This window comes from Eleutherodactylus coqui, chromosome 7 (assembly GCF_035609145.1).
Source record: "Eleutherodactylus coqui strain aEleCoq1 chromosome 7, aEleCoq1.hap1, whole genome shotgun sequence".
Taxonomy (NCBI): Eukaryota; Metazoa; Chordata; class Amphibia; order Anura; family Eleutherodactylidae; genus Eleutherodactylus; species Eleutherodactylus coqui.
In genome coordinates this window covers 57,802,786-57,828,126 of record NC_089843.1, presented here as the reverse complement: position 1 = coordinate 57,828,126, position 25,341 = coordinate 57,802,786, and the positions used below count along the sequence as shown (strand labels likewise).

The 25,341-nt window shown below is 47.2% G+C and overlaps 1 protein-coding gene across 1 annotated transcript in view; it reads right to left on the bottom strand.

Moving 5' to 3' along the window:
• CHIC2 (cysteine rich hydrophobic domain 2) overlaps positions 1-25,083 on the bottom strand; it is a 33,225-nt gene extending 8,142 nt beyond the window's left edge. Inside the window, exons 1-3 of the mRNA XM_066573076.1 lie at positions 24,850-25,083; positions 9,674-9,728; positions 9,437-9,592 (exon numbers count right to left, since the gene is read on the bottom strand). Coding sequence (XP_066429173.1) covers positions 9,437-9,592; positions 9,674-9,728; positions 24,850-24,971 — 333 coding nt within the window. The 5' untranslated portion in view covers positions 24,972-25,083. The remainder of the gene's footprint in view (positions 1-9,436; positions 9,593-9,673; positions 9,729-24,849) is intronic.
• Between the last annotated feature and the right edge of the window lie 258 nt (positions 25,084-25,341).

Below are 25,341 nucleotides of genomic sequence, written 5' to 3'. Positions count from 1 at the left end.
CATTATTTAATGTTATCCTTTTAGGTTGTGTGATATTTTAACATTTATATTTGCCCTTCAAAAACCCTGAGCCATAATAGGGAGGGAGGCAAGAAAAGTTATGAACGCAAGCAAAATGTTCTAGAGTCAAATGTGTGAACCGAGTCTATACCTTACAAAATTCACAATGAATGGAACAAACGTTTCCAAAATTTTCCTTTTTTTCCCATATTTAGTGTCCAGAGCACAAACATGTAAGAAAGTAATTTAAGGGTAACAATCAGCAGCTGACATCTGTAAATGGCTGCAGAACACAACTAGTCCTAACACCGAATCTTAAGAGAAAGCTATAAAAAGGTCAGAGTAATAGAATAAATCAAACTGAAGGAAAGTCCATGGCTATCCAAAAAGATAGCAAAGCTTTAGGAACATTTTTGTGGCCTTCTAATAAGAAAATTTAGATGCTAGTGGCAAGTTTATAGATATATTCGCTACCCCATTCTTGTGTTTAGTTGACCCTGTGTTGAGGAATGTTTACCAGTTTTTGAACAAAAGATGGAGGGACTCGCTGATAGAGTAAATGCACTTAAAAAGATTGTGGTCTACATTTTAGGAGCCACTGCAACTAATGTCACATATAATCCTGAGGATTATGGATGGTCAAACAGATGTGGATTTTAAGAGAAAATACAAGAATTTCAGTAGTAAATGTCATGGCGTTTACCCTGCTTCAGAGGTTTGGTGTACAGTTGAGTCAACTGCAATACTTTTAAACTTTTAATATCTTTAAAAAAAAGGTCTTCTGTCACAAATGTAAAAAAACAAGAGTTTTAATAGCCTAAGCATTATGGACTATGTGCTGCTCAAAGCCAAACTTATTCTGCCAGTACAGTGCTAACCTAGGGACAATGTACCTCTTAAAGAATTAGAGTACATAGAGTATTTGAGTGCATAGACTGAATGGCCATTTTCTTAAAAGGGATTATCCAAGAAGCAGCCGCCAGGATACATTGGGGTGGGAGCAGAAGCACTGTTCCGACCTCAGTGTAGTGGCCGGCGCTTGTAATTGCAAGTACAGCTCTTATTGAAATCAGTGGGGGCTGGGCCTTCAATTACAGCAGGCAGCTCCCACTGATTTCAATGAGAGCTGAGCTTGCACTTACAACCACTGGCCACTACACAGGGGTTGGAGCAATGCTTCCGCTCCAACCTCAGTGTTTCCCAGCAGCAGCTTCCTGGTTAGCCCCTTAAACACCAACTTCTCTTTGGTTGACACATTCCTGTATGGAAATTAGCCCTGTGACTCCAGAGTGCAGGATAAAATTAAGTGACAAGTTTTCTGCGGACCAGTTCAGTATGAATCCACATTAGATAGAGGAAATTGAGCAATCTGAGCGACTTCCAACAGGGGCTGGCCATCAGTGCTAGATTAGCCAGGGCCAGGATTTCATTGCCAACTTTGTGGGGTTTTCTCATGCAACTGTGTGGATAGTATACCAAGAATGGCACAACTGAGGAAAAACAACCTGATAAAAGGTCAGGTGAAGGATGTGAAAAAGTGGTGCACAAACTGCAGCTGAAATATATACTACTGCTGCAACTAAACATGTCTGACCACACAACTCGCCATTCCTTAGCATGGACGGACTATAACTACAGATGCCCAGTTTGAGTGCCATTACTAAGAGAAACAGAAAGACAAGACTGCAGTCAGCAAGAGAGCAAAAATTAGATCATTAAGCAGTGGAAAAACATCTCTTGGTCAGATGAATCCAGATTTTGGCGCAAGCAGCATGAGTCGATAAACCATATCAGGTGTCAACAGGTCCAACTGGCAAAGGTGTGGGAAGTGTTTTCTTAGCACACCCCTAAGTCCTCCGATATTCATCATTGGACACCATGATGAACTGATGTAGTCAGAAAGGTAAAAGGAAGTCCACGTGCTACTCTATGGGTCTCTCTAAGAAATTAGCCATTCAGTGTAGATGTATCCTTCTAATAAAATCACTTCTGCACCAGTGATATGATCCTCTACAAATCTTGAAGCACAAGTGTTTGTAGTAGTGCTTCAGAGAAACTTGTGTACCAAAAAAAGCAAATATTAGTGTACGATGATCGGCTTCTAAAGGATTTGAATGGCGATTTAGAGCCAGATATGGTCCCTGTGATATTGTCGAACTAGCATGTACAATGTAGTCTTAGGTTTTGTTCACTACTGCATCGGCGGCTTTGTTTAAAGCCTGCAGCACAGAATCCTGAGTGGCATGGTAGACTTCCACCTGATCCCATTCGGCCCAATTGGGCCGATCAGTCACTGCTGGTGTCAGTGAAGTGCCAGATTCGGTACTTCCATAATTTTTGGTTGTCCGACTCCTACAATGGAGCCAAACCATTGCAATGATTAGAACAGGTGTGAAAAAGGCTTTAGGCAACTGATAGTTTATGTTTATCTTACAGATGGACAAATAATAAAGATGAAGTTTTGTCTCCAAGTCCCCAACTCTATAATTTTCTCTTGGAACGCTATTCCGACAACTAAAGCCCACTTAATTTCAAGACCATCTATTTCCATGAAACGGTCACACTTTTTGGATAACAGAGCATTTAATAAACCGGATCAGTTTCTTTTCTTTTCTGAAGTACAGTGCACAATGGTTTGCTTAGATGCAGGAGCATCCTAGGAGTCTACCGCCGGAGGGGATAAATCACGATGCCAGGTGTCGAAAGCAAGCGAAAAAAAAAAAGAAGCTGCAGGTGCAAAGTGACAGCTCAGCCCTTGGTGCAGCTGCAGCGCGGGATGAGAAAGGATGCCCCGTTACTGCACCACATTGATTCGGCGACAAACAAAATCTTAGGTTAAGCCGCATTACCTCTATCGATGGTTTGTTCGGATTTGCAACTCAACAAGTTAAAATTCATATTCCTGTGCCAGAAGTTAATACGCAATTAAGTCCAATCGAACGGTTATCATTCGCATGCAATAAAAACACAAAAATCAGGACTATTACCAATTAGAGTGCAATTGAGACTGAATAAGCACAGGACTCCCGGGCACTGGAGAAGATAGTTTGTTCGAGTGGGAACCTAAGAGTTTACTTTGGACATGAGTCACTTTTTTCAAAAAAATTTTTATTACATTCATTATCTGAGCATTTCTGTAAAGTGAAACAGTGCCCCGAGCTGACAAAGATCAGCAGACCCTGCTTGTTTTTTTGTAAAGATCGTCTTTTTAGAGGCTGTTCCCCTTTTAAATGAAAATGGGGCTGCAGTTATGGTCACACTTTGTGTTAATTTAGTTGCCAGTCAGCTTCAAATCAAAAGAAAATAAGGCTGTGGAGTGTAATTAACATTCAGTTCAGTCGTTTTGTCCCTTGTCTAGCCCCAAGCTTTGTTCAAATTGCCATCTGAATGCTGAAGGCTGTAGGGAAATCGATTTGATTCTAATCGCACCATGAAAAGAACATGATCTAACTGCTTTCAGCCCTCCGTAAATCTGTACTGGGTCTTTAGCACAATGCAACTTCCAATTTAGAAAGCACTGAATGTCTCGTCAATGACTTTGTGAAGGGGTAAGAGGAGAGAAGGGGGAAGAGAGGAAAAAAAAAAGGGGGAGGTTGGGGTGAGAGGGAGAAAAAAAAAAAAAAAAAAAAAAGGAAAAAAAGAACAAGGAGCAGACATAAAAATTCCAATAGTTGTTTAAGCATTACAGTTCATTTGCATCACAGCAAACCTGAAAAGGGCTGACCCCTTAAACCGCCTCTCAAGTCTATGAAGTTGTAGCGTTGACAAGCTTATATTGACAGAAGCTCATTGACTCTGAAAGGCTACTCTATCAATGGTGTAAAATGGCAATAGGTTCTACACTGAGCAGGCATCTGCCTGCCCACCCGCTGCTAAATCAATGGCACGGGATTAATATATTAAAAAACCTAAATGCCACTTTTGCACTACCTGCTTATGGAGTATTAGAGTCTCTATGTTCTCACCGTTACATTGTTCAATGCCCCCCCCCCCCTTAATTTTAAAGTATCTCAAAATGAAAATGTTTCGGGAGGACTTCAAAAACATTCGATGCCCCTTTTTCCCCCTCCTTCTTGATTATAAAAGGTCCATAGGCTTCATCCAAAACCTGCTTCTGCCGTTATTTGCGTTCCATTAGGATAAATCCTTTAAAAGCCTACGAACATACACCGATATTGGCTTTCCGTGCACAAGCTTCTCAGAAGCATTACTGCAAACACACTTGCACTCTGCGCTGTGCAGCGGAAAGCTTCTTTGGTGCAGAAGAGACGACTTAAGTATTCTTTACTGGAAACAATAGGAGGAAACATGACTTCATAATTCCAGGCTGGGGAGCTGGAGGAGATCAGACCGCGGTGGACATCATTACGCGTTTCATTTTTCTCAGCTGTGACAGGTGAAAGTAAAAAGCTCCTGCACGTGCAGCCTAATTAATCTCCGCACTTGACATGTTACTGGTTCCCATCGAAAGGCAGGTGACAGCACACAAAAACAGAAAAGGGCCACTTGATTGGAGAGTAATATTTTTAGCTCACAACAATGGCACATTTATAGTCACAAAGACAATGGAGAAAAGTCCTGCATAAAAGCGCGATTTAATCAGGGAAGCCTTTTAAAAATGTATACAAGAGCAAAATGAAATGAAGCAAGAACGTGTCGAAGCAAAGCCCGGTCTACCAGACTCAAAACAGATCAACAGAAAAATTCCAAAGTGGAAAAGTAAGGAACTGAAAGGAATACAAAAAAAGTAAACGCTATAAATATTTCATATAGTAATATATGGAAACTGTCACTTGCAGGTACTTGCTATATTAAACAGCTTGCACCTCATGCCAATGGCTGAGATCGAAGACACCACTACCAATTCTGGCCATTTAAAGGGTTGTCCTCAGGATAAGCCATTATGGCCTCATGTCCACGGGCAAAAGAAGAATTAAAATCCGTAGCGGATTGTAACTCTTCTCCTGCACGCGGATCCGCATCCCATAGGGATGCATTGACCACCCGTGGGTAGATAAATACCCGCGGATGGTCAATAAAAGTGATTTAAAAAAAAAAAATGGAGCATGAAAAAATCTGGACCATGCTCCATTTTCGTGCGGGTCTCCCACGGGGACGGCTCCCGCAGGCTTCTATTGAAGCCTATTGAAGCCGTCCGGATCCGTGGGAGACAAAATTCAGAATTTACTCACCCGCTCCGGTTCTTCCCTTCGCCGCGACCCCATCTTCTCTCCGTCACGGCCGGATCTTTTTTCTTCGGGCAGGCGCATGCGCGGGGCACGTCACCGACGTGCCCTGCGCATCCGCCGGGCCGAAGAAAGAAGATCGGGCCGCGACGCAGAGAAGATGACGCCGCGGCGAAGGGAAGGTCTGGAGCGGGCGAGAGGTAAGTTTATTCTTATTTTTATGCCTTATGTCCGCGGGGCAGGAGGGACCCGCTACGGATTCTACATGGAGAATCCGTAGCGGGCCTGATTTTCCCCGTGGACATGAGGCCTAATAGTTGGATGGCGTGTGTCCATTGCTCAGGATCCCCGATCAGCTGTTTGCCAGGCCCGCTGTCACCTGGGTTTGTTTCAGGTGCAGCTCCCATTAAATTTACCTATTGATGACCTATCTTGAGGATAGGTCACAAAGAGTAAAGCTCAAGAAAACTTCTAACCCGTAAGATGCCGGGATCAATACCAACGACAGCAGCATCTAAGTGGTTACCAAGGGGAAGGGCCCCCCCTTGTCGTGATCACAGTGGGTGTCGATGGGTTGCCATGACAACCAGTTGTATAATACCAGCCTCCAGGCTGGTCATGTATGGATAGCTATAGTCTGTCAAATGTACAGTAACGGATAATACACAGCAACAGGGAAGCATTGCAGCATAACGCTGTATAGGAGTGTTCAGAAGCTAGCATGTTCAAGGTGAAACAAATGTGAAAAGAACATTACAAGTAAAACAAAAAATAAAAAAATTGCCCTTTTGCTCACAGGGCCTTTAAAAAAAACAAAAAAAAAAACAAAAAACACACAAAACAATAAATGGCATCGCCACATTTATAATGACTTGACCGATAAAATGAACGCATTATTTATGCAATATGGTGAAAATTAATTTAACAGACAAAAGCCAAAATGCTTCACCCCCCCCCCCCCCCATTACGCCTCCCTACAAACGCAATAAACAGTGATTCAAAAATTATATTCACCCCCCCCCAAAACACCAAATACAAGTTAGCCTGCAAAATATAAGCCCTCACACAGCTCAGCGGATGGAAAAGTAAATGTTATATGTCTGAAGGCAGAAATGCAAAATCATTTTTCAGAAAAAGGGTTATTGTGCAAAAGTGCATCAGCGCGATGATGGGATTTAGATTCCAAAACGCCTAGCCATTTTGACATGAAGATCTGCACGGAGATTTCTGTTCTTAAAGGAATTCAATAAAAGTGGAGGTTTATAGAGTAGTCCTGGCTGGGCTGGGGTTTCTCACTTGTCCAAGTTTGCTCTGGGCACACCGTGCATTTATGGCTGAGCGGCTGTTCCAGGTGAGCTGACCGTTTTTGGATTAGACCCGCAGAATAAAGTTTCCAGTTACTTAGGTCATTTATACCACATGGTGAATGCTGTGAAAACAAAAGCCGATCTTGGTCTGTCAGTTATAACCCCCTCCTCTCCCTTTTCCACTTTCCCCCTCAGTTTGTCATGTGTCCTATCCTACTCAGGTAGTTGTTCTTGTTCCTCAAGAAGCCATAGCGACTACTTCTCCGCATCTCCGCGTTTTTCCTTTTCTATTGTATACAGATAACCTTATCTATCCAGAATTTTTACATAGCACCGGGCCAATTTATAGTAGTTGGAAGGTTTTGTACTCCTTTTTATTACAGTTAAAAATATTTTTCTTTCTTCACCTAACCCCTAAATATACATTACATGTACCCCAGAGTGGTGCCATTAACAAAAGAAAAACAAAAAACCATGCAGCGTCATTAAATACAAAGTAGGTCACATCTTTAAAAGGGGTTGTCCCAAGTTATCTAATCTGTATTTATGATGATTATCCGTTCAGTTGCATCCGACCTTCGGTCGCTCTATGGGTCAATGTTCTCCACGCATTCCTGTCTTTCACTCCTTCTTTCAGTTTGGTGATTGACATGTTCACAGTGGCCTTGATTGTATCCAGCCATCTTGTTCTTTGTCGTCCTGATCTTCTCCTCCCACTGACCTTGCCAAGCATCAATAATGTTTCCAGTGAGTTCGCATGCATCACGTGGCCAAAATAAGAGCTGCCGTTTGATGATTTTGCCCTTTAGTGATAGTTTCAGTTTGACGCGATCTAACACTAACTTGTTCATGGTCATGGCGGTCCAAGGTATCCGTAGCATTCTCCTCCAGCACCAGAGTTCAAACACATCAATTTTCCTTCTGTCTGTCCAACTTTCACAGCCATACGTCGCTATGGGAAAGACGATTGCATTGGACAGTCTGGTTTTTGTTGTAATGCTAATATCCTTGCTTTTCCAGATCGTTTCCATTCCTTGCATTGCATTCCTACCAAGTATAATCTGTCTCTTAATCTCAGGTACCGAAAGCCCGTTGCAATTGATTTGGGATGCAAGGAAGATGAAATCTCGGACCGACTCGACTTCTTCGTTGTTAACTTTTATGTTCACTGTCCCATTGCTTACCGCGGTCATGACTTTCGTTTTCTTGCCGTTGAGGTACAGTCCCATGCATTTGCTTTCCTTTTGCACTCGTTGGATAAAGGACTCCAGGTCCTTTCACTTTCCGCAAGTAGAGTGGAGTCATCTGCATATCGGAGGCTGTTGACATTTCTGCCACCGATTTCTATTGTGTCTAAATTGTATAGCCTCATGAACGTTTCTGCGTACAATTGAAGAGGACTGGTGTTAGAATGCAGTCTTGCCGTACGGCTTTCTTGATTCCGAACCAATTCATGTTTTCATCAGCTGTCCTGACTGTTTCTGTATTTATACCGGCTTCCTATGTTTAAAAATAAAGAAGCTAAGAAGTCACAGACCTCCTCTCAGGGGTTTTGGAAACACCCGTCCCGACATCCCCGGAGGTGTGCCTCTTGAGGAGGAGATTTAGCAGTATCATAATAGAATATTTTTGAGAGGGGTACTTTTCTTGGCTAGGAAAGTCATAGCACTACGCTGGATGGATCAAAGGAATAGCTCAGTGTGAATGAGGCGAAAACTGGTTAACTCTACTATTCCATACAATTACATAGTTTATAAAGGGCGTAGATGTCCAGGAAAAAATGACAAGGTATGGGGTAAGTAGAGTCATATTCCCAAACCGGACGGTATAAACTGACAGATAACACTTCTTCCACGCTCAGCTCCAATAAGGCTCTATTTTCAATAAACCCTAAATAATGCAGTTGTGACAATTCTGACAAAGACACAAATATCAAAATATGCTAATAGACTTTGTCCTCTAAACGTACCTTTCACTTCAGGAGACTTTTTTGAATAAGAAGCCACGTGTGTGTACATGAGGACTAGCACCATGTCTAGCCATAATATGACTTCTATCCCCCATTTATCAGATGTGTAATCCCACCTCCCCCCACACAAGTAAAATCTCTAATTCTCAGTTTTCCCTGAATCCAGCACTGGAGTGAGATAGGGTCTAGAAAGTTTTCTATTACTTAAAATTAGACAATACATCTAAACTACCATATATCCTGTATCCATAGGATTATAGATTTCTTATTGATTGGTAGGTGTCTCACTGCCGAGAACCCTGACGATTTTGGGAACTGGAGGCCCCATTCTCCATACTGTGGAGTTACTGCACCCCTGCAGTGAGGAGGAGTCTGAATTTGAGACCTCCGTTAACTTTCAATAGGAGATACTCGAACAGCACCCGCTCGGGCATTTTCATCAGCCACATTGAAATGAATGAAGTGCTGACGACACTGTGGGGGAATGGGAAGAGAAGTGGCCTCCATTGTGACAGGCAGAACAGAACTCGTGTGTGCTAGGGAATAATTTGTAATCTTGTTACAATCCCCTTAAAAGAACTGCATCTTCCTCCCCCTCCATAGACTTCTATGAGCAGCTTGTAACCTGATCCCTCAAGTGAGCTGATGTGTCTCGGGGATGGAGTTGAGTGAATGATCAGTGCAGGAGGGAGAAGAGGAGCTTCACAAGTGGTGAAAGGGGCATTTTTAATTAATGAGATATTACAAAGTTTCTAATATTCACCTGTCCTATTGGATTTCTGCAAATTGTGTTGAAACAACAGTACCTATTGAAGCCTGAGGGAGGGGCAATGTTGGGGCCCTTAAAGGTCAACATAAAAGTGCGCATTTCATGATTCAGTAAAATTACTCTCCAATTAAAATTCTTTGTAAAATACCTTGCATAACAATAGGCGGTATAAAACTAGAAGCGTGAGGATCATAAAATAACTTACTCGTTTACTGAGACATACAACGGGCCACATACTACATCCCAGCGTGCAGCAACAACACAGACACCCACATAGCAGCCATCGAACATTAATTGGAAGGTTCTTCTTAAGACAACTGTTGACTCTGTTAATACTAGATTTAAATTCCTCTGGTGCTACCTGGGAGGAGAAAAAAGAACGATTAGCTTATGAAATAATGAGATATTCGTATCCGACAGTCATTTGTACGTTAATACATACTTTTCCAGTTAAAGATGACGGGAATTCAGCTTCAAACTTGTTGCTAAGACCAAATCTAGAAAAAAAGAAAGGATACAGAAGTTAACTAAATGCCTCAGAGCTTATAAGATATTGCCGAATTCGGATACAAGTCAGAAGATGACAAATGCCAAGTCTGTGAATGCATTGGCTGCAGCAGTTGACAGAGTGCCTAAAGTAAGTCTAAGGGTGGATTCAGACGACCGTATATCGGCTCGGTTTTCACGCCGAGCCGATATACGGTGTCTTCATCTGCAGGGAGGGGGGGGGGGGGGGGGGGGGAGTGAAAGCGCCAGGAGCAGGAACTGAGCTCCCGCCCCCTTTCTGCCTCCTCTCTGCACTATTTGCAATGAAAGGAGGTGGGATGGGGCGGGGCTAAGTTGTAAGAATTAGCCCCGCCCCGTTCCGCCTCTCCCAATTGCAAATAGTGCAGAGGGGCGGAGAGGAGGTAGAGAGGGGGCAGGAGCTCAGAGCACTGCTCCCGGCTCTTCCAGGCTCCCCCCCCCCCTGCAGAGAGAGACAACGTATATCGGCTGGGCATGAAAACCCAGCTGATATACGGCCGTCTGAATCCAGCCTAAAGTCAAGTGCCACTAATGGGAATATTGTGCCAGACATGTAGAACTGAGTGGGTACATAGAGGACGTCCTTTTTTAAAAAAATCTGCAGATCATGGTTGTTTTTGATAAATCGGCTAAGGTGGTACCATATGAATATAAAACGAAGCCTGTTGTAGTGCCCGAATGGGGGCATTGCTCAGCAAGAAGGACACCTAGTATGCAAGGCTGAAAAAAAGGACATACATCTATCCAGTTCAGCCTATTGTTCTGCAAAGCTGATCCAGCAGAAGTCAAAAAACCCATGAGGTAGAAGCCAGAAAAAAATTTCCTTCCTGGCTTCACGTCTGGCAGTCAGAATAACTCTTTGGATGAACAATCCTTCTGAAGTCATCAGTGACTTTAACATGTAATATTGTTACTCAAGAAAGGCATCCAGGCCCCTCGGACTCTTTTAGTGAGTTCACCATCTAACAGATGCTCAAAGATTAAAGGTGTTGATCACTGTGACAAAGTGTACCTTAATCTGCATGGGATATTCCAGGACTTGTACTATCAATGACCAATTCTCAGGATGGATCCTCAATGGTTGATCAGTGGGGGCCACCGCTCTGGATCCCTGCCGATCGTCTAGCCTGCTGTCAATGCAGAGGACCGGAAAACATTATTGGTCGTGAGGGCCGGAAATGTTATCGAAGGGCTTGACCCCAATTGAAATGTATGGAAGCGATGCCTTCTATTACATGTCTGGCTCTGACTGCAAATAAACATCTGGAAGTGTAGGAGAAGGCATCATTCCCATTGATTTAAATTGGAGTGAAGCCTTTCGATTACCCTTCCAGGCCTGATCGCTAATGAGGATGTCTGGCCCAGCGCTCAGATGAGTGGGGATCCAAAGCAGTGGACCAATCATCTATTGATGACCTATCCTGCAGACAGCTCATCAATAGTGAGTCTGGAACGGCCCCTTTAACAGACTTGCATATAAATTAATGCATTAGACTGGAAAAGAATGGTGTTTTGGCCTATAAGGTGCATAATATTCTTCACACTTTTCTCTTGCAACTTCTTATTGCCATGTATAAAGCCTGGCGTCCATCCATTCCTCGCTAATGTACAAGTATGCAGAAACCATTAGCTTGTGTGAGAAGGAGAGCTTTGTTTTCATTACTCTTTTCCACAGAGATGAGAAATATTTTGATGAAATTATTTGGCCTCCACCAGTCCAGTGTGCATGGTGAGAAGCTGCTAATCCCGGGACAAGAGCTGCGAGCGCCTCTGGAATGCTGCGAGGGATATTTCCAAATTGTAAACTTGGTCCACAGTAATGGAAGGAGTGAGAAAACAACTAAGCGGTGGATAAGAGTCCAGGGCATAAGGCGGCTTCATTGGTCAATAATAAAATCAAAAGGCAAATTCAGTTCGGTATCCGAAAACCAGGAATGCCATGTTTGGGCGGTACATGCCTTTCACGCACACGTGTTGGATTTTTCTGGTAATCCATATCAAAAGAAAACAATATACAGGGTGAGGCAAAAGTCTGGACACACCCAAAATGGACTTACAATGTATGAAAGTGTAAATTGGGAGTGAGGTTGCATTTTTTTTGCTGGTGGACAGGTTTTTTTGTTTTGTTTTTGGCAGCCAGTTTGAAACACGCCATGCTGAATTCAGCTAAGTTTACTTTTTTCTCTTTTTAAAGGGACTCGTGATTTATCAGTTTTTGCTAGAATTTACTCAGAGAAAAACAAAGTGTCAGTTTTGCTCTATCTTTACTCATTGAGAAGTTAGGTGAGGACAAAGATGGTAAATTGGGTCTGACATCCAGAGTCTTTATTCATTGATTGATAACTTAATGGGGAGAGGAACCTCCAGATGTTACAGGATACCATATTCCCATCTGTGCCCAATGAGATCAGGGAGCTCCCATGTTGCTTTCAACAGGATGGGGCACCTCCCCAATTTGCTGGGGCTGTATGTGCAGTTCAGTGGACATTGGATTAGGTGCAGAGCTCTGATAGAATGCCCAGCATGGTCAACAGATGTAATGCCCTTTTGGACTTATCTCTGGGTCCATTTAAAGTCCTCTGAACAGTGGAAAGGGGGGAGACAATACGATTCACCTGAAAAGGTGAATCCTACACTGCTGTGAAGAAATATCATCTGCATTTCTTCAGCGTGTTCATTAAGACTGGATTAAACATCAGTCCCCCTTCCCATTTGATAAACCTGAGCTGAATTCAATATGGCAGAATGGTGAACACATCAAACATGTCATGTAGAGGACTTTGTGAAACCTCACCATCACTTAACTACTAAACAAGTAACGATGAAGTAAAACTGACACTTAGGCTGCCTGTCCACGGCTGTGACGGAATATCGCTAGCAATATTCTGCCATGGGGGAGCGCTGACAGGTCTCCGCGATGAGCGCATCTAATACATAGGCTCACCGCAAGGAATCGTGGCAAATCGTAGCATGCCGCAATTTTAATCCCACGAGTGGAGAATTGCTATGATTCTCCGTTCGCGAATGTCAGGCTGCACTTTCCATAGTTATGCCTATGGAAAGCTTTTCATAGCATGATCCGCAGGCGATTTATCGCTGTGGATCACGCTATGACTATCGCCCATGGACAGGCAGCCCTAATGCCCACAGCCAAATCTGGCTGTGGGCATTAGTCCTGAGGGCTTATTCAGATGATCGTATATCAGCCGGGTTTTCACGCCCGGCCAATATACGATGTCCCTCTTTGCAGGGGGAGGAGGCTGGAAGAGCCGGGAGCAGTGCACTGAACTCCCGCCCCCTCTCCGCCCGTCACCACTAATTGTAATGGGAGGGAGTGGGGCTAAGTTCCAGAACTTAGCTCCACCCCTGTCCTGCCACCTCCCATTGCAAATAGTGGAGAGGGGCGGAAGCTCAGAGCACTGCTCCCGGCTCTTCCAGCCTCCTCCAACAGCAGAGAGGGACACCGTATATCGGCCGGCGTGAAAACCTGGCCGATATACGGTCATCTGAATAAGCCCTTAGGGCTAATGCCCACAGCCAGATTTCCGCTGCAGCTATCAGGTTCTATTTAACCTAATAGCTCAATGTTCACGCTGTGGAATTCCACAGTGTGAAATAAACCACAGAATGTTCCATTTGCCGTGAGAATATGTGCGGCCGGCTTCCATTGCAGTCAATGGAAACCGGCTGTCACGCCATACTTCTGCTGTGAGCACAGCGGAAGTATCACGTGAATACATGTCCCCGCCCACCACGTCATGCACTGTACTGCGCACGCGCATTAGGCGGGACGCGCACAGCGGATCCAGGAGGCGAGTATGGGGTCTCTCGGGGGCGCCGTGACAGTCCGTCACAGCCATGGGAATTAGCCCTTACGGCGCGTTTTTCAGTAAATTCTAGCTAAGGTTGATGTATCACACGACCCCCTTCACATTTGAAAAACCTGAGATTAATTCAATATGGCAGAGTTCAAAATGGCCACGGAAAAAAGGCTCCACCAGCAAAAAATGCAATCCCCTACCCAATACTTTCACACATAGGAAGTCAATTTTCTCATTACACCACCAGCTAAAAGGGTGCGTCCAGACTTTTGCCTCACCCTGTAATATCAGAAAACCAAATTGACCACAGAAATCACATCATATAAGAAATATTAAACACATAGGGGGAGATTTATGAGATACCTGCAGATTTGGTGTGACTACGCTCGAACTTAATATGCGCCCAATTCTTTTGAATGTCGTATGTTAAATAGCAAGCAGATACCCTCTTTATCTGTAAGGCTACTTGTCCACGGGCGTTGCGGTATCCCGGGAGCAGGAGCCGTCAGACGGATCTCCGCCGGTCAGCCTATCTGACAGAAAGGTTGACCGCGGAGAATCGCAGCAAATCGCAGCATGCTGCGATTTGCCGGCCGCGAGTGGAGAATCGCAACGATTCTCCGCTCGTGGACGGGGGGAAAGCACTCTCCATAGCAACGCTATGGAGAGCTTTCACTGCGTTCCCCGTGGCCGGATTATCACCAGGGGGAACGCAATGAAAATCCGCCCTTGGACAGGCAGCCTAATGTGAAAGTTTGCAGTAAAAAAAAAAACCAAAAAAAAAAAAAACCACTGGAGTAGCTGGGAGACTTTAAAATAGTTGTACGTTACAAATCAGGCCTCTGCATCACCTGAGGCCTCATGTCCACGGGCGAATTGGATTCCGCATACAGGAGCCCGCAGCAGAATCCCACCCTGTTCGTGGCCAAGGACACTGCGGTTCTTCTATTTAGCCATTTTCTTGACTGCAGATGTGTGCGGAAGCACCGGCCGCCCAACATGCAGTGGAGTTTTTTGTTGTTTTTCTTTTAAAAACTCCTGCTTTTCCACGGAATTCGTGGCCCATCCGCAATTCAATTGCAGACGGGCCGCGGACTGGACAGCTTCCATTGATCTGCACTGAAATAGGGCATGCTGTGTTTTATTTCCGGACCAAAAGGTTCGCAAACCAAATCTGCATGCTTTATTTTCATTTGCAGATGCCCATGTTTCCCTATGGGCGATTGTTGCGGGCACCCTTAAATCAAACCCGCCCGTAAATATTGGGCCTAAACCATTCCCACAAATTTAAACTAAAAGTAAAACAAAGTGACGAGGCAAAATAAAAAATAAGCGCACGACTTTCGTAAGTCCGGCGCACATCGTTTAGGGCTCCCACACACTTGCTTTTTTTAAGGCAGCTGCCAGTGGGACTTTCTAATGTTAAAGACGCATCGCACAAAAATTGCAAAGCACAAACTTATGATGTGTTTTTAACATTACAAAGTCCCATTGACAATCATATGAAAAAAAACACAGCGTTAAAAAAACTGCAAGTGTGTGGGAGCCGTAGGACTGAGAAAAACGGGAATTTTTTCTTACAGATAATTCCCTTTCTGGAAGACATCATGACAGCATACGCTGGAGGTTGCTCACCTGCTGACCTGAAGGGACAGGAAGAGGCAGAGTATAAAAAGCACCTCCCCTCCACCAACACCAGTGCGTTCCAAATGACCACAGTGACCAGCTATTTAACCAGAAGGTGTGTTTTTATTGACATCACACACCTCAGAAAACAAAGTCAAAGCATACACATTACCTCATGTGTTGGACAAACTAGGGTAACCATGTTGGTAAGGGGGGGGGGGGAAGCCCGTATGCTGTCATGTCTTCCAGAAAGGGAATTATCGGTAAGAAAAAATTCCCGTTTTCCCCATGACATCATGACAGCATACGCTGGAGGAATACCAAATAAGTGGCATGGGCTTTTTAGGGAGGGATTACGGCTTGGAGCACCTTCCTACCGAAGGATGCGTCCTGACTATATTTAAAGTCCAGCCTATAATGTTTGATGAAAGTATGGCCTGAAGTCCATGTGGCTGCGTTACAGATTTGCTCAATCGACGCGTGCGCTCTCTCCGCCCAAGAGGATGCCACCGCTCTCGTTGAGTGGGCCTTCAATCCTTCTGGAGGGGGGATGCCCTTGGCCTTGTAAGCCTCCTGGATGGCTCTCCTGAGCCACCTGGCGATCGCATCTTTAGAAGCGGCCTTTCCTTTGGCCTGCCCCTGAAATTGAACGAAAAGTTTGTCAGACTTCCTGAAACTTTCCATTGCCTCAAGGTACGCTAGTACCGCTCTTTTGACGTCTATATTATGGAGCTTTTGTTCTTTTGCATTTTTGAAATTTTGGCAAAAGGCTGGAATAACTATTGGTTGGCCCCTGTGGAAATCTGACAATACTTTAGGCTGGAAGGATGGGTCTAAAGAAAAAACTATTTTGTCCGGGTGGATAGTCATATATGGGGCCCTTCGTGAGAGGGCCTGGATTTCCCCCACGCGTCTGGCCGACGTAACTGCCACAAGCAGGGCTACCTTGTATGTCAGCCAGGCGATGGATAGATCCGTAATCGGTTCGAATGGGGGGGTCGCATAAGGCCTGAAGGACTATGGTTAGATCCCAGGGTGGTGCCGTGGGCCGTGTGAATGGATGTAATCTGCTCGCCCCTCTAAGAAATCTCCTAATCCACCTGTGCTCCGCCAGCGCGAGATCGAAGAATGCCCCCAAGGCCGCAATTTGGACTTTGAGCGTATTCGGACTCAAACCTTTATCCAGGCCCGCCTGGAGAAAATCTAAGATTTTACGGACGTCTGGCTGATCCAGCTGCTGGATGTCCTGGCCTGACCACTCCGAAAATTTTTTCCAGACTTTGGAGTAGATTTTGTGTGTCGAGGGTTTAAGGCTCTCGCTAATGGTGGAAATAACCTTAGGGGAAAGACCCTTCCCTAGGAACTTTACCCGCTCAAGCTCCAGGCCGTAAGCCTGAACTTGTGAACTTCCGGGTAAAGAAGAGGGCCCTGCGACAGTAGGTCCGGTCTTGTTGGAAGGTGGAAGGGCTCTCCCACTGACAGGGATCTCAGGAGGGGGAACCACGGTCTTTTGGGCCAATATGGTGCTACAAAAATTACTGTTAGGGTTGACTGCAGTAATTTCCTTAGCAGAAGTGGGATTAGTGGTAGAGGGGGAAAGGCATACGCTAGGTCCCAATCCCAGGGGTGAGAGAGAGCGTCCGTGCCCAAGGCCTGTTTCTCTGCGCCTCTGGAAAAGAAAAGCCGGCATTTGGTGTTTGCGCTTGACGCAAAGAGGTCTACTTCTGGTACCCCCCACTTCTCCACAAGAAGGCTGAACACCTCTGGATGGAGTTCCCACTCTCCTGGGTCCACTTTCCTTCTGCTTAAAAAGTCCGCGGCTGAGTTCTCGGTTCCTCTTATATGAAAGGCCGATAGGGACTTTGTTGTGCCTTCCGCCCATTGAAGGATCCGCCCCGCCAGTCGTTGCAGTGGAGGATTCCTGGTGGTACCCTGGTGGCGAATGAGTGATACTGTTGTCATATTGTCTGAGAAGATCCTCACATGTTTCGCCACTAACCGTGTTTGCAGGCTACGCAGGGATTTCCATACAGCTTTAAGCTCCCTAAAGTTCGATGAGCTAGCTTTCTCGTGAACGTCCCAGGCCCCCTGTACATAACCGCCTTCAAAGTGGGCCCCCCACCCTTTGGCGCTGGCATCGGTCGTGATTATTACAGCCGGGTCCAAATTCCAATCGGATGCCTGAGACAGGTTGTCCGACGACACCCACCAACGGAGTGAATCTCTGGCTTCCGCAGGAATAGGGATTGTCTGATCAAGCGAAGCCTGCAACTTGTCCCAATTCTGGAGAATTAGTGACTGGAGTCCGCGACTGTGGAACTGGGCCCAGGGGACCACGCCGATGCACGAAGTCATTAGTCCCAGGATCCGCATTGCGTCTCTTATCGTTACCCTATGTTTTTTATAGAGGTTGGAACATTCCTCTATGATAAGATGTTTTCTTAGGGGAGGAAGGGATGAATTTTGTAGACTGGAATCCAGGATGACACCCAGGAATTTCTTCCTGGTGTCTGGCTCCATGTTGGATTTTGACTCGTTAACAATCCAGCCAAGCTCCTTAAATAATTGCAATGTGGACTCCAAGTGTGATCTCAGGGTAGATGGGGAATCTGCCACCAACAGGAAGTCGTCTAAGTAGGGGATGATCATGACACCCTGATTTCGTAAGGCGGCCACCATTTCCATCACGACCTTGGAAAAAATTCGCGGAGCCGAGGAGATTCCAAATGGTAGGCAGACGAACTGAAAGTGGCGGATTTCCCCTTCCATCCTCAGCGCAAACCTCAGGAACTTTTGTGAGTTGGCGTAAATAGGGATATGAAAATAGGCATCCTTAAGGTCTATTGTAGCCATTACGTTATCCCTGGCAATTAGAGGAGTTGCAGTTCTAATGGTTTCCATTTTGAATCTCCTATATTTAATGAATTTATTTAGTTGTTTTAGATTGATAATGGTGCGGTGGGAGCCATCTGGTTTGGGAACCAGAAAGAGGGGGGAATAGAAACCTTTTCCCTGTTCCTTCTTAGGGACCGGGATAACCGCGCCGAGACCCTGCAGGTTCCGTACGCCCTCCAACAGAGCCTGTTCTAGGCCTGGAGACTGGGTTGGGGGTTATCATAAACCTGTCCGGGGGGCGGGATAGTAGCTCGATCCTGTACCCCTCCGCCACTAGGTGCAGTACCCACTCATTAGTTGTAATACTACGCCAGCTATTGGAACAGCGAGCCAGTCTACCCCCTACCGGGCCCGAAAGTATGGGCTGAGGGACAAAAGTTAAAGTCTTACCCCTTCCGCCCTTTGGATAAGACCATCTTCCGGTCTTCCCCTTCCCGGCGTACGTAGACGAGGGATGAGGAGTGAAGGGTCTCTTGGGTGGTCTGGTGGCAGGCAGTCCGTGACTCTTGTCAGCTGCTTTCTCCAGCAGACGATTCAGGTCTGGTCCGAATATACGCCCGCCCCGGAACGGTAGGGTACATAGCCTATTTTTGGACGCTGCATCCCCTGACCACTCTTTCACCCACACTGCCCTTCTAGCGGCGTTCGATAGTGCTGCCATGCGGGCTCCGAGGCGGACTGTTTCCATTGAAGCATCCGCCAGGAACCCTGTTGCCATTCGCAGCAGAGGGATGCCACTTGCGAACTCCTCCCTAGGGGCTTTTTGGTCGACTAGGGCTGCGAATTGGTCCAACCAGATTGCCATGGAACGAGCCACGGAAGTGGCCGCGATGTTAGATTTCGTGATGAGACCGGAGGTAGACCAGGCTTTACGCATGGTTGTGTCCACCTTATGGTCCAACGGGTCCTTTAAGTGGGACGTATCCTCAAAGGGCAATCCGGACTTTCTGGATACCATGGCAATTGCAGCATCGACTTTAGGTATCTCGTCCAAAAAGGACACTTCATCTCCCGGAAATAACAGGCGTTCTTTAAATTCCCTGGGGATTAGCGGAGCCTGATCCACGCTCTCCCACTCATTCAGAATCAGCTGCTTGAGTGCGGCGTTTACGGGGAATGAAGATTTTTGTTGCGGGAGTAACCCCGCGAACATATCCTCCTGGACTGTGCGGGGTTGCTGCACGTCTTCCTCCACCTGCATGGTCCTGCGTACCGCTTTTAGCAGTTGATCCATGTCTGAGGTAGAGAAAAGATATTTCTTGTCCTCCTGCGTCACTTCCCCGTCAAAATCCACATTTTCCGCTATGTCGGAGTCAGACTCAGACACCGCCGGAACCGACCTGCGTGTAACCCCGGAAGGCCCAGGTTGGAGGTCCGAGAGGGAGGACTGCACTTCTTCTCGGACGACTGACCGAATTTCGGCCATAAGGGAAGTTTTTTCCTCCTGCAAAACTTTTGCGGAGCAGGTAGCGCATAACATTTTTGTGCAGGAGTCGTCGAGTTTGGTTAGACATACTGGACATTTTTTACTCCTTCGTCTAGCCTCCCTCGGTTTTTGAGTATCCCTGTCCTGTAAGACAAGGGAAACTCTGTTAGTCGGGAAGTGTATGTAGTGCAGGTGTAGGTTGGTCCACTGGACCACTTACAGTTTGGAGGGTCTCTGGGTCCTCTCTGGCCGACATCTTGCGCCTTGCAGGAACGCTTCCTGTGCTTAGGATCGTTCCTTAGCGTGGAGAAACACCACCAGCTGATGCAGGGGCAGCAGATTTTTGAATTTGGCGCCGGCCGCACCAGGCCACGCCCCCTTTGCGGAGCGTCAGACGTCACCGCGCTGTATCCGCTGAAACCACGCCCCCTGGAGCGCTCCTGTCGGCCCTGGACCCGGAGATGGCGGCCGCCGCCGCAATGACGGCCGCAGTGGTGCCGGCAGCCCGTACTTGGACCCCGGCCCACCGGAGATGGCGGCCGCCGCCCGAAATGACGGCCGCAGTGGTGCCGGCAACCCGTACTTGGGCCCCGGCCCACGCAGTCCCCGGAAAGCTCCCAGATGGGGTCCTTCCCACTGGGTTTGCCGGGGCTGCCCGAAAAATCCACGCCGCTGCTTCGCCGGTAAGTCCTCCTCCGGCATGGGACAGCGTTGCTGGAGTTCTGCCGTTGCTGTCCTGAAGGGACAGGAAAAACACTGGTGTTGGTGGAGGGGAGGTGCTTTTTATACTCTGCCTCTTCCTGTCCCTTCAGGTCAGCAGGTGAGCAACCTCCAGCGTATGCTGTCATGATGTCATGGGGAAAGTGGCATTATGATCTGAGACCTCGGTGCATGAGCTTTCATAAATCTCCCCATAAGCAATAAGTCACCATATAATTAAAGACAACGATGAACAAAAAGTAATCCAGGATCCCAGAAGACATAACTAGAGATGAGCGAACGTACGCGCTCTCTCACACCCCGCCACTCCCCTCCGCAACCCCCCGCTCACCCCCGGCGCCCCCAGATCTTTTCGCCCGAGTAGTCAGTTACTCGAAAAAAGCGGTGCTCGATTGCGAAATCGCCCTAAACGAGTAGGTTCGCTCATCTCTACAAATAACCGATTACTAGGTTTACGGCCCGCAATCAGCAAGACTCTGAACCATTGCCATCCAGTGTACGTGTGTACAGACTGAACGACGACCCATAATCCATTCATCAGTCAGTGTACAGATGCCTAAAAAAACCGAACGGCCCGTGTAAGCAGACAGTCGGCCATCTATGAACGTGTGTGAATGGAGGCGGCCAGGAACGCTCCCCAACCATCTCCAGCCACTCCACGATGATCATTCCTGTGTAGCACTCAGGCACGCTTTAACATTGCACCAACTAAGCCAGACCGTCCAGATATAAACTAGCACAAGGATTACACCGAGGTCACATGACTAACATACCCCAGGATTCGTTAATAGAGCAGGTCAAATAATGCATTTAACGCACCAGCTCAACTGGCCCGTCCAGAGTATGACGCATCCTGGAAATAGGCCTCAAATCCCTGTGCCACTTCCAACGCTCCAGTTTTTTTTTTTTAAATGACCTAGAAGCCATTCGCTCCAAAGCTGAAAGGTTTAAGCGCCAAATTAGGAAGAAAACGTCATCTAGTCTAAAACTTGTTCTAATGAGACTTCCTATGTGTCGCTCCCCTCCCTAAAGTACACTCAGCCTCCCCTCCCTACGGCACAATTAGGCTGAATGCTGCTATAACACAAGGGCTAGCGGCTGCCACTAGGATTCACGGTTTCAAGACAATTGCCGCAAAGATCCCGCAAGCGCAATTAATGTTCTTAACACTAACGGAGCGGACTGTGATGAGGAAACGGTGTGAAGTGTGCACATCATTTCCGGGATGTGTGAACGTAGCCTACTCTCTAGGGTATATCTTAAAGGGAACCTGTCACCGTGCTGTTCCAGGAGGTGTCAGGAAGTCAGACGACGTAATGTTATACTCACCCACTCACCGGTTCCCAAGATGTCTGCTGAAGATCATGCTGGGCATGAAGATAACATTTTTCTCTGTATGATGTACACATGCTCACCCATAGCCTTGTATGAGAAAGAGCATACGTACGGCACTCAGGAGGAGCGTATCTTTGTGCCCAGTGCGATCTTCACCAGCAGACATCTCGGGAATTGGGCAGTGGGTGAATAGAACATTACATCCCCTTACTTCCTGTCCCCAGATGACAGATTCCCTCTAATATACACTTCAGTAGGTACCTGACTATACTGCCTGTCCCCAATATCTAGCGTGTAACCCACTATACTGCCTGTCCCCAATATCTAGCGTGTAACCCACTATACTGCCTGTCCCCAATATCTAGCGTGTAACCCACTATACTGCCTGTCCCCAATATCTAGCGTGTACCCCACTATACTGCCTGTCCCCAATATCTAGCGTGTACCCCACTATACTGCCTGTCCCCAAAATCTAGCGTGTACCCCACTATACTGCCTGTCCCCAAAATCTAGCGTGTACCCCACTATACTGCCTGTCCCCAATATCTAGCGTGTACCCCACTATACTGCCTGTCCCCAATATCTAGCGTGTACCCCACTATACTGCCTGTCCCCAATATCTAGCGTGTACCCCACTATACTGCCTGTCCCCAATATCTAGCGTGTACCCCACTATACTGCCTGTCCCCAATATCTAGCGTGTACCCCACTATACTGCCTGTCCCCAATATCTAGCGTGTACCCCACTATACTGCCTGTCCCCAATATCTAGCGTGTACCCCACTATACTGCCTGTCCCCAATATCTAGCGTGTACCCCACTATACTGCCTGTCCCCGATATCTAGCGTGTAACCCACTATACTGCCCGTCCCCAATATCTAGCGTGTACCCCACTATACTGCCCGTCCCCAATATCTAGCGTGTACCCCACTATACCGCCCGTCCCCAATATCTAGCGTGTAACCCACTATACCGCCCGTCCCCAATATCTAGCGTGTACCCCACTATACTGCCTGTCCCCGATATCTAGCGTGTAACCCACTATACTGCCTGTCCCCAATATCTAGCGTGTACCCCACTATACTGCCTGTCCCCAATATCTAGCGTGTACCCCACTATACTGCCTGTCCCCAATATCTAGCGTGTACCCCACTATACTGCCTGTCCCCAATATCTAGCGTGTAACCCACTACACCGCCCCCACCTCTGCAGTATATTCTCCCACTTTCCCATATACACATCATATCCGATTGTATCTGCAACAGGTCCAGCTGTGATAGCTAAATGGCGCCTTCACTGAGCCAGCCTTGAGGCTGCTTACAATAGACGTGGCTTGTTGGGCACACGGAGTCCTGTAGCTATGGGGGCTGCAGGCCTGGCCTACGAGCTTAAGGGATGTAAAGGCCAGGGATCTTTTGGAAGACTGTTGCAGCGCCCCAGTTCTCACCATCAGCAGAGCAAAGGAACGCCAGCGCTGCACGGAGTACAGCCTCTGCTCGGTGGCGGCGCCTGAGCGCATGCTGTACGCCAGAGGCGGGTCCATCAGATATGCCCATCATGCGGCGCATCTGATAATGCAGGGTAGGGAATTTCTCAAATTCAGCAGCGCCAGGGTTAGATGAAAATGGCAACCAGATGGTAAATTCTGGTCGCCATATGCAAATCCTTGGGCACACTGACAAGCATTGTGGCCACCTGGCTACAGCTATATCTGGATGGTCCAGCCAAGTATTCAAAGGGAAGCGGTCACTGGTCATGACCATAGATTAAGTTATGGTGCTTGTAGGGCAAGTTCCCTGGAAGGTAATTTTTATACTTACCCGACCCCGGGCCCGCACTGTCAGCCCCAAAAGTCGGAGCATGCACTATGCCATAGTACTCAGCGGCAGGCCAAGTGTGCACTCCAATCTCTATGGAAGCACGCAGCCTGCAGTGTACTGTCTGGGAAAAGTTGAGCCCCCTCCTCCATAGACTGAGTGCCTTTCAGCACCAATATGCATGTGGTTGGAGGGCTTAAATGAACTGTATCAGAATTACAAGTAATGCCCTAACTTGCTGATCAGTGGGGGCCTCACCACTAAGACAAAGAGGTCCGTGTCCTCCATTCTCCACACTGCAAGGTTACTGCATCCCCGTGAGGAGAAGGCTACATGGAGCGCATGCATGCCAAGATGGTACAAGGCCATGCACGGCATGTAGTCAGTAGATATGACTGCATGTCACACGCCACAATCCGCTCCTGTGAGCCTGGCCTTAGGCCGCTTTCCCACCGCTGAGAAAATTGAGCGAGGCTCACGAATTTGAATGAGGTCACACACAAGACTTTTTTTTCCGTATCACATTGCGGGATAAAATATGGCGGCATCACCTATATTTGAGTGGTCCCTCACATCGCCCATTGTCTTCAATGGGGCCGGCAAAGCATCACACGAGGTGCGCGACGCGAAGCTTCCAACTGAGAACAATGCGAAACGCTCTGCGACCCTCCGCCGCAGCGGCAGATCGCTTCTTCCCTGAAGTGATGCGAGACGGTTTTAACACAAGGATCTCTGACATCTGCGCGGACATCGCATATTGGCGAACGTGCGAGACTGGCTGTAGGACTCCTTCATATGGGGCTCATTAACTGGCGATCGCTCGCCGCTTAGAAAAATGCACCAAATGCTGCGGATCATCTGCAGTACTTCAGCTGTGTGAACACGCTCCTGCGGCGGAGCGCCCGCGGCAGGCGTAACACGGCAGACCTGCGGGGCAAAGTCTGCACAGCCTTCTATGAAGAGGTGGAATCCGGTCTGTAATCACTATGTAGAGCCCGTATCTGTGATGGCAATATTTAAAGCTATCCTAGGGCTGAGCGCCATGTGCAGGCCCGCTGGGAGGAAGCGCTGCTCCGCTTCGTGCCCCATGCGCGCCCTATAGTAACCATGCGGCACAGAAACGTAAAGCCAATTTCGCACTTGCGCTACGGTTTTCCGTTGCTCAGCTCCATCATAAGGGGTCTAACACACCCGCAGACCTCGCCAGCTGTAATGGCGTTGCCTTGGTTTCCATTACGTCCCCTGTCGTTTGCAGGACGAATTAGGTCAGGGCTTCCATGCTGAACCTGGGCCTCCAATGCAGATGTAATCTGCCTGGTGCCCCCACATACACTGGCACCTCCTCCCCGCTGGCACCGGTCATGTGCCCTTTGTTTACAGCTCCTACCACAGATACTAACGCCACTTTCCTCCCACTTACACGTGATTTGCCCCTTCCATGCCCCCTCTTACACTGTGACGTGCCCACATCCCCGCACGACCACCGGGTCCGGGGCGTATTTCAGCAGCTGCTCCTCCAGCGCCCGCTCCTCATCCTCTTCCTCCTCTTCGTAAATCTCATCAAAATCCGCCATTCTCTACAGCCGGGCCGGTAACGCCGCAGCCCTCGTCTCCCTGTGCCCGGTGCCGTTACCAGGAAGCTAAGGCCGCCATGCCCTGCCGCTGCGTCACAACGTCACCACGTCCTCGACGTCACTGCCACCACGTGACAAAGCCTCTGTAAGTTTCAATGAGGCTTTTTTTTCTTGCCACTTTTTCTAACTTTATTGTTCTCTACAGGTGAACAAAAGTGGGTTGTTATGGCTACAGAGCACTGGTGTAAATGTGTTTCAGGAGAGCTTTCTAATATTTGATAACCACATCTATTTATTATACAAGTTTATAAAACTAGTAGTATTTATTAACCACGTTCACAAGGCGGAATCTGGCTGTAACTCCGCTCGG